We start from the raw sequence: 10496 nt of genomic DNA on the forward strand, positions 1-10496 counted from the left end.
GGAGGAGCAACATCTCATTCTGTCTAGTAGCTTCCAACCTGATGGCATGAACATGAATTTCTCTTCTTTCCCCTCCCCTTTCTTCTCCCCACTCTGGTCCCTCCTCTTCCCTGTCTCCTATGGTCCACTCTATCAGATTCCTTCTTTACCTTTCCCACCCACCTGGCTTCACCTATCATCTTCCAGCTCCTTCCTCCTTTCCCTCTCCATCTGGTGTCTTAACCCTTCCTTTCAATTTAGCCATTACCCTCATGAAATGGTAGCCTTCAGTATTTCCTATTATGTGCCATGCCTCTAGGCTTGATATCAGAGAGATTTATTAGATGCTCATTTTTCTTGGGCAAACTTTGGGTATGGAGGAATATCTAATGCCTTTTTGTATTATTAAACCATCTATTGATCTAGTGTTTAAACAAACACTTGATTTCTTATAGGTGAAGTTGTGAAAGAGGGCAGCCTTAAATGTGTTTATAATGAAGGAATGCCTATTTATAGAGACCCATTTGAAAAAGGTCAACTGATCATACAGTTTTCGGTAAGTTTCACCACAATAAGTTTCACCACAAATCACTGTATGACAACGTAGCATACTTAAGGTTTTGTGTCTCATCATTAGGTGAAGTTTCCACCATATGGATGGATTTCACAAGAAAATTTGATTGAATTGGAACATCTGCTTCCACCACGTCAAGAACTAATGGTCACTGACGATATGGAGCATGTGGAGTTAACAGAATTTAGTCCAGAACAGCAGCGCAGAAATTATAGTGGGGAAGCATATGAAGAAGATCAAAGACCTAGAGGTGGTGTTCAATGTCAAACTTCTTAATGAAGAGCAAATGTTTGAGGGGTGAAATAGACTTTGCAATGCATCAAAACTATTTTAATATTCTAAAAAGCATTGCTTTGGTTATCCAGGAACATAACAAGAGATTTCATGTGCATCATATACTTGAAAAACAGAGTGGTAGTTTGTTTCCCTTTTCATTGTGGTGTCAAAGAATACCTACATTTTTTAAGAATATGTGACAAGGATTTGTGTGTATTGAAGCACTGTATTTTGTCTTAGTCTATCTAATGTTTGACCTGTTTATGCTAAAACATGAATATCTAAATATGGACCTAAACATAAAGTGTATTTCTAAGGGTCATGATGTCATAACTGATATTAAACATAGGATTATCAAATAATGGTTTGATGTCTTTGTCTTCCACTATTAAACTGGGCTATTTACAGTTGTAAGAAGTTTGCAGTTACCTGGTTTTCAGTATTAATTACTGTGTGGTCTGATCTTCATCTAAGTCACAATAATAGACAAACACCAAGCTAAGACGAACAATCGTACTTCTCATCAACACTGAGTACACTATTTAAACAATCACGGTCTAGGATCAAAAAGGTGAACCTCCTGGGGTAATGCCTTCTACAAAAGCTACTTGGAGTTAGATGTAATAATCAATGAGATGAAATTGGAAATAAGGAGGTGGGGGTTATAGAGGTTTCCTGCCCTATATTTTAAAAAAGGACATAAAGTCAGGTTATTGCTCTTCAAGAAAGATCTGTTTATGTGCACCATGCTTTGTTCAAAACGACTTTCAGAAGACCTTAGAATTGTAGAGATGAATGAAGCTGGAAAAGGCTACAAAAGCATTTCTAAAGTCCTGAGTGTTTATCAGATCACTGTGCAAATGGAGGAAATTCAATACTGTCGCTACTCTCCCTGGGAGTGGTGTCGTGCAAAGATCACATCAGGAGCATAACATGCAATCCTGAAGGAGGTGAAAATGAACCCAAACATTGCTGCATGTCTCAAGTTTGCAAAAAGCCACCTCGATGGCCCACAATGTTTCCGGGCCAATGTTCTGTGGGCAGATGAGACAAAAGTTGAATGTTTTGGTAGAAAAGCACACAACTATACTTGCTGGAGGAAAAAGGGCACTATACAATGCTAAAACCTCATCCCAAATGTAAAGTATGGTGGAAGGAGCATCATGATTTGGGGCTGCTTTGCTGCCTCAGGGCCAGGACATTATTGAGGGAATAATGAATTGCATCAAGACATTTTACAGGAGAATGTCACGGTAGCAGTCATCACCTGAAGCTTAATAGAAGTTGGATGACACAACAAGAAAATGATCTGAAACACAAAAGTAAATCAACAGTATGGTCATGTTTTGGAATGGCCAAGTCAGTCCAGACCTTGACCCAATTGAGATGCTGTGGCATAACCTGAATGAGGGCTGTTCATGCAAGGTATCCCAGAAATATTGATGAATTGAAATAGTTTTGTATGGAATAGTCTAAAATTCCTCTTTGCCAGGTAGAGGTTATTGCTGCTAAAGGAGGTTCTACCAGTCAATAAATACTGGGTTCACATAGTTTTACCAGCCTAGACTGTGAATGATAAAACAATGTGTTCAATAAATACATAAGTACAATTCTTTGTGTTAGTAGTTTATGCGGATTGTGTTTGTTTATTATTGTGACATGGATGAAGATCAGACCACATTTTATGAATAATTAATGCAGAAAACCAGGTTCACAAACTTTTTCTTGCAAATGTACATGTGTTTGCTAGGACCCCTGCTTAAAGAATGAATGCCTAAAGCTGATCTAACCATCAGGATGCCATAAATAAGTAAATACCCTTAAACACTCACACTTTAAAAGTTAAATTAACTGTTAAATTTAAGTTAAAAGTTAAATTAACTTCTACAGCTGATGTACTGGGCAGACATTACATAAGAGATGAAGTTAGATTGTGCTTGATGTGATGCATGTCCAAGTTTGTAGAGGCTGGACTGGGGGGAGGGGTGGTGGAGAACACCAACGGTTAATGGTAGTGAAGCTGCTCATGGTAGAAAATAACTAAGATGCAAGAATGTAGGTATTTACTGCTGGTAGTCATTAACATAGAAGTGCTATAATTTGAAGTGGCATGTTAAACATGTACGTTTGTAATATACTTAATGATTACTGTTTGGTGAGGGTGGTTGTATAGGCTCCACCCTCTTCCAAGGGAGCACCCCTTTGATGGCAAAGATGGAGGTGTGAGGGTAAGGCAGAACTGTGGAGGAAACACTGGACAAAGATGTTATTGCACCATTATCCAAAAAGGAAATAATCCAAACCGTCACTATGAACTGTCTTATGGAATAGATAGATAGATAGATAGATACTTTATTCATCCCCATGGGGAAATTCAACTTTTTTTCCAATGTCCCATACACTTGTTGTAGCAAAACTAATTACATACAATACTTAACTCAGTAAAAAAATATGATATGCATCTAAATCACTATCTCAAAAAGCATTAATAATAGCTTTTAAAAAGTTCTTAAGTCCTGGCGGTTGAATTGTAAAGCCTAATGGCATTGGGGAGTATTGACCTCTTCATCCTGTCTGAGGAGCATTGCATCGATAGTAACCTGTCGCTGAAACTGCTTCTCTGTCTCTGGATGGTGCTATGTAGAGGATGTTCAGAGTTTTCCATAATTGACCGTAGCCTACTCAGCGCCCTTCGCTCAGCTACCGATGTTAAACTCTCCAGTACTTTGCCCACGACAGAGCCCGCCTTCCTTACCAGCTTATTAAGACGTGAGGCGTCCCTCTTCTTAATGCTTCCTCCCCAACACGCCACCACAAAGAAGAGGGCGCTCTCCACAACTGACCTATAGAACATCTTCAGCATCTCACTATAGACATTGAATGACGCCAACCTTCTAAGGAAGTACAGTCGACTCTGTGCCTTCCTGCACAAGGCATCTGTGTTGGCAGTCCAGTCTAGCTTCTCGTCTAACTGTACTCCCAGATACTTGTAGGTCTTAACCTGCTCCACACATTCTCCATTAATGATCACTGTCTCCATATGAGGCCTAGATCTCCTAAAGTCCACCACCATCTCCTTGGTCTTGGTGATATTGAGACGCAGGTAGTTTGAGTTGCACCATATCACAAAGTCCTGTATCAGTTTCCTATACTCCTCCTCCTGTCCATTCCTGACACACCCCACTATGGCCGTGTCATCAGCGAACTTCTGCACATGGCAGGACTCCGAGTTATATTGGAAGTCTGATGTGTACAGGGTGAACAGGACCGGAGAGAGTACGGTTCCCTGCGGCGCTCCTGTGCTGCTGACCACCGTGTCAGACCTACAGTCTCCCAACCGCACATACTGAGGTCTATCTGTCAAGTAGTCCACTATCCAATCCACCATGTGAGAGTCTACTCCCATCTCCGTTAGTTTGTGCCTTAAGATCTTGGGCTGGATGGTGTTAAAGGCACTAGAGAAGTCAAGGAATGTAATCCTCACAGCACAACTGACCCCATCTAGGTGAGAGAGTGATTTGTGCAGCAAATACGTGATAGCATCCTCCACTCCCACCTTCTCCTTATACGCAAACTGAAGAGGATCCTGGGCGTGCCTGGTTTGTGGCCTCAGATTCTGTATTATCAGCCACTCCCATGGTCTTCATCACGTGCGACGTCAAGGCAACAGGTCTGAAGTCATTCAACTCCTTTGGTTGTGGTTTCTTCGGTACCGGGACAATACAGGATGTTTTCCACTGTCTGGGTACTCTTCTCTGCTCCAGGCTCATGTTGAAGATGCGCTGTATTGGAATAGGGGAAATTAAAGGAGTAAGACAATAGTCGGGAGATCTAGGACTGCATTTGGAGGTTTCAAAATTTAAAAAAATGTGTGAAACAGACTTTAGGTAGGCAGACAAAGAACATTTACCAAACTTAATGGAAAACTGGGAGCTCCGGTGGAGCATTAGAATATATATACAGCACAGAAACAGGCCATTCAGCCCACATCCTGTACCAGCTAAAAAGCAAATCAAAACCAAACATTAATCCCTCCTATCTACACCATATCCATATCTATCTACCTTACATCCAGGTCTATCCTAATGTCTCTTTAAAAAGCCTCTAATGTATTTGACTATACCGCCATTCCAGGCATTCACGACTCGAGCAGAAAACTTACCCCTCACATCCTCTTTGAACCTATCCTCTCTCACCTTCAATGCCCTCTGGTGTTAGACATTTCAACCCTGGGAACCAGTTTCTGTCCACTCTATCTATGCCTTTCATAATCTTATAAATCAGTATCCTAGATCTTCCCTCAGTCCTCACCACTCCAGAGAAAACAACCCAAGTATATCCAGCCTCTCATGATAGCACATGCACTCTAAACCAGGAGGCATCCTGGTAAACCTCTTTTGTACCCTCTCCAAAGCCTGAACATCTTTCCTGTAGTGGGGTGATCAGAACTGTATGCAATACTCCAGATGTGCCAAAGTTGCAACATCTTGACTTTTGAACTCAGTGCCTCAACTAATAAAAGCAAGCATTCCATAAGCCACCTTAACCACCCTTTCAACCTGTCTAGCCACTTTCAAGGAGCAATGAACTTGGATCCTAAAATCGTCTGCTCATTAACACTGTTAAGGGTCTTGCACTGTCTCCTTGCATTTACCCTACTGAGGTACAACACCTCACTCTTATCTGGGTTAAACTCCACGCCATTTCTCAGCTCATATCTGCAACTGATCTATATCATGTTGTACCCTTCACCAGTCTTCTACACTGTCTATAACTCCACTAACCTTGGTATCTGCAAAATTACTAACCCACCATTCTACATTTTCATCAAGGTCATTATATACATTACAAACAGCAGAGGTCCCAGCACAGATCCCTGTGGAACACCACTAATTACAGACCTCCAACCCAACCACTCCCCTATCTTCAAGCTAGTTCTGAAACGATACAGCCAATTCACCACAGATCTCGTGCATCTTAATTTTCTGGATTAACCTCACGAGGGACCTTGTCAAACGCCTTACTAAAATCCACATGGGCAAAACGCACTACCCTACCTTCATCAGTTCCTCTGATCACCTTGTAAGTGTAACCCCTGGGTCGCCTCAGGCATCACTCAAACTCGTTCTAGTCTAAGGGGAGCAGCCTTCGGCCCCGCCAAACTGGGTAATCAGCTGGTGTGGATGCTGTGTGATGTCCCCGCCTCGCCCAAAAAACAGACAGTACACCTTATGCGATTAAATGAGTACAATTTATAAAGATTACTATAACTAAGCGATTACTAACGATACAGTATATATGAATAAGAGAAAAAAAAGAAAAGGCGCCAAACTTATCAAAGTCCAAACCACTTCGTGCACAACCATTGGAGCTCAAGTACTGAAGTCTTCTGGCCACCATTCGATCCCCTCCGACTTCCTCGACCCGCCTCCTGGGACCCTCACGGTGGTCGACCAGACGCTCCACACTCCTCTGTCTCCGTCTCCTCTCCTCACCGAAAACCTTGGGCCGGGGAACCCCGCTCCCGCTCGGGACCGTCGCCCAGCTTCCAGCATCCCGTCCTCTCTCTCTCACTCCATCGCGCCGACTCCCCAAAATCCCCCCCAACAATCAGCTTACAGTCCCAAACAAGCTTCCAGCACTTATCATAACAAAGACGCTAGCATTCCTACTATTAACACAGGCGCCAGCATTCCTACTTTTAACAAAACAAAGATGCCATTTTGATTACATACACAGTAACAGAAAAAGAAACCCCCCGTTACACTCTCCCCCCACCAAATAAAAGTCATGTCCTCATGACTATTAGATAACTCGTCACCTTTCCTGCCAACACACCGTAACCCAAGCACAAGCAGTGACATCTCCTCCCCACACAGTAAACCTCACGCCCTGTTCCTTAGGCGCTATATAGGCCAACTATCTGGGCGTTCCCTAACCCTTCTGAGACCTCCATACCCCGCTCACCTAAACCCTTAGGCTAGGACACAGCTGGGGATACCTTGGGTCCACTACCAACTCCTCTGTCAACCTCTCACTCATGCCCCACACTGCACACAGCTAACCCTCCCCACTACACCTGACTCAGTGAAAGAAGGGCCAAAGGTCTCTTCCTCAATCGAGGGAAAGTCAGCAAAAGGCAGCATGTACCACACATCCAGCACATCAGCCTTTGAATCCGTATTCTTCCTCATTTCTTTGATCGGTAGCTGCTGTTTGATCTTCTCCAAACGGAAACACGTGGCCTGCACTGTTCCTGCAGTCTCTTCAGCCACCTGCAATTGAGATTATCATCTTCTCTGGCCCCTGGCTCAGCAGTTCTGACTCACGCATCCCGGCCATCTCAATCTGGGACGCAGTTACTCCAACAGCTTCTTCCACCCCGACCTGAAAAGTAGCAGTTAAAGATTGGTCACCCTCCAGTTCAGTATTCACTGCACTTCTCTCCAGCTTTTTTTCTCCTCATGACTTCTTCCAGATCAACCTTCAGGTTTTGCACTTCATTTGAACTGTCGGTGGTCATCTTCAGGTTCCCTTCAAGCTACCGCTTCCCCCTTCCAAGATTTGTCCGCAATTTCTTCACCTCCGCAAGCTCCCTTCTCCAGGCTCTCAGTTTGCTGTGGCCCTCAGTCAAGCAACTTTCTTCGTCCTCTCCAACTTGTAAGTCTTTCAAATGGTTCCAGATCAGTCTCTCCGGTCTCTCAGTCTTCATTTCAAACTTGATTCCGTAGAGACAGACACTCACGAGCTGCGACCTTCGCCAGCCCTGGCACGTGTCCAGAAAACACTTTAACTCTGTAGTTCTCAGCCGCTCCTGCAACGACCTCACTTCATATTCACGTCAAAATTCCAAACGCCTCCACACCCCCATGATCTTCCACATGAAGGTTGCAAGGGCTCCGGAGAAACCCTGTGGTATCTTTTCGGACCGGAAGACTCCTAGGGAACTTATAACCGCCGTCTTCTCCTTGTCGGCCTCACTCATCAGGATCTGGCAACTTCCACTCCTCAGATCCAGCACCTTAAACCTCTTCGCACCACTCAGATAGGCCATCGCCTCTACGGCCCAATATAATCCACACACACGCTGCCTACGTCTGCCACGCTGTAGGGGCCAGTCGCCGCAACCTCTGCCTCACCGAGGTGTCTTCAGCAGTCAACTCCCCTCCCTGGTGGTATTTCGCAGCGTCCACTAAGAGGGTCTCACCCTCAGATACTCCTCCAGGCCATACCACCACCGGCTCTTGTTTGAATTCGGTATCGGCCCAATGCTGCTACACACGTCCGCACAAGCAGCTCAAAACTCTGGATGCATCGATAATGCCTCCAAACAGCGCTCACCCACCTCCTCCGGGCAGGCCCCCAAGCGCACCAACAGGATATTGGTTCTCTCCATAACCGAAACGCTGCCCGTCTCAACAGTGTCCGGACACATCAGCATTAACGATTCACGAACCTCAGTCACCTCCACATTTGCCTCTAAGAACTCCATTTTCACTGACCAACAACCGTCGTCTTTATAATCACCGGCACTGGTACCCCAAATCTCCAGTGCCGTCAATGTCGTCAAGGGTAAAGGCTTCCAAAAACGGTTATAAAACAAACTGTACAGCAACTTAACCGGTGCCCCGGTGCCCAGGATGGCTTTAACTTGACCTCTATCCATCCGTAACAACACCTGAGTGCGTGGTCCCTCTAAGCCTTCAGGAATAGGGTCTGTTCCTTGCGGGAGTTCCTTGGTACATTGGTGGGAACGTGCTCCCCCAGAGACCCCAAGCTGTTCCCCCACTGGGCCTCCTCTAAGTTTCCCGACATCTCTCGGATCAACGGAACAACTGATCCCCTTGACAGATCCCCCTGGCTCCGCAAGCAATTTATCTGCCCTCCTAACCAAAAGGGATACCCTAAAAACTTCCCACCAATCTCCTGCCACGGATATGATAAGCCCCCCAGCTGCGGCATTTGACTTCCAGTCGAACCACACGCATTTTCCCACACTTTCCCAGAACTGGCAGCTGTCACTTCGAGATAATTGCGCCCGACAGTTCTAACAATGCTACCAGCCCGCCTACTCAAACTTTCAACCAATCCCTGTCGCTTTCCCTCAGCCAAGCACTGCCACTCACCCAACAACTGAGAGGTCTGCTCCGCCCACGTCTCCACCCCTTTAGGGCTGGACATTATTCCAACAGCCAGGCGGAGCCTACCACTGCTGAAACATTCCAACCAGACCTTCCTCGCACTCTTAACAGCATGGACAGCCCTTGGCCCCACCACCTTTTCGTCAGCGCTAGTCGGAACTCGAACAACGACCTTCGGGCTACCAACAGCAGCCACCCCACCCAACACACATGCAGAGATAACCGGCAATCGCACACCCACAAAGGCACACTAGCTCTTCGCCGCAGACATAATTTAAAGAGGGCGATCACACAGCTTCCACAGAAATCAATCCCGGACGAGCCCCCACAATGTAACCCCTGGGTCGCCTCAGGCATCACTCAAACTCGTTCTAGTCTAGGGGGAGCAGCCTTCGGCCCCGCCAAACTGGGTAATCAGCTGGTGTGGATGCTGTGTGATGTCCCCGCCTCGCCCAAAAAACAGACAGTACACCTTATGCGATTAAATGAGTACAATTTATAAAGATTACTATAACTAAGCGATTACTAACGATACAGTATATATGAATAAGAGAAAAAAAAGAAAAGGCGCCAAACTTATCAAAGTCCAAACCACTTCGTGCACAACCATTGGAGCTCAAGTACTGAAGTCTTCTGGCCACCATTCGATCCCCTCCGACTTCCTCAACCCGCCTCCTGGGACCCCCACGGTGGTCGACCAGACGCTCCACACTCCTCTGTCTCCGTCTCCTCTCCTCACCGAAAACCTTGGGCCGGGGAACCCCGCTCCCGCTCGGGACCGTCGCCCAGCTTCCAGCATCCCGTCCTCTCTCTCTCACTCCATCGCGCCGACTCCCCAAAATCCCCCCCCAACAATCAGCTTACAGTCCCAAACAAGCTTCCAGCACTTATCATAACAAAGACGCTAGCATTCCTACTATTAACACAGGCGCCAGCATTCCTACTTTTAACAAAACAAAGACGCCATTTTGATTACATACACAGTAACAAAGAAAAAGAAGAAACCCCCCGTTACATAAGAAAACTCAAATCAAGTTGGCAGGGCACGACCTGCCACACACAAAGCCATGCTAGCTCTCCCTAATTAGGCCATGGTTTCTAAATGCTCATATATCCTATCCCTCCAGCAATTTCCCTACAACTGACGTGAGACTCACTCAGGATTTTCCTTGTTTCCTTCTTAAATAGGGGTACAACATTAGCTACCTGCTAGTCCTCTAGGACCTCACCTGTACTGAGCGAGAACATGAAGATTCTGGTCAAGGGCCCAGCAATCTCATCTCTTGCTCCTTCAATAACCTGGGGTAAATCCCATCAGGGCCTGGTGACTTATACACTCAGCACTGATCTCCTGGCCCCTCATATCATTTCCCTTGGTAACTACTGAAGCAAAGTACTCATTAAGTAACTCACTCACATTCTATGCATCCAAGCAAATGTTCCCCTCCTTATCCTCTCCCTAGTTATTCTCTTGTTCTTGATGCACGCATAAAATGCCTTGGGATTCACCTTAGTCCTACTTGCCA

The 10496-nt window shown here is 45.5% G+C and overlaps 1 protein-coding gene across 1 annotated transcript in view; it reads left to right on the top strand.

The window, feature by feature from the left end:
* LOC140714112 (dnaJ homolog subfamily A member 4-like) overlaps positions 1–1191 on the top strand; it is a 28902-nt gene extending 27711 nt beyond the window's left edge. The window contains exons 6-7 of the mRNA XM_073024886.1: positions 435–535; positions 617–1191. Coding sequence (XP_072880987.1) covers positions 435–535; positions 617–829 — 314 coding nt within the window. The 3' untranslated portion in view covers positions 830–1191. The remainder of the gene's footprint in view (positions 1–434; positions 536–616) is intronic.
* Positions 1192–10496: the final 9305 nt, after the last annotated feature.

The sequence above is a fragment of the Hemitrygon akajei genome, chromosome 21 (genome assembly GCF_048418815.1).
Source record: "Hemitrygon akajei chromosome 21, sHemAka1.3, whole genome shotgun sequence".
NCBI classification, from domain to species: Eukaryota; Metazoa; Chordata; class Chondrichthyes; order Myliobatiformes; family Dasyatidae; genus Hemitrygon; species Hemitrygon akajei.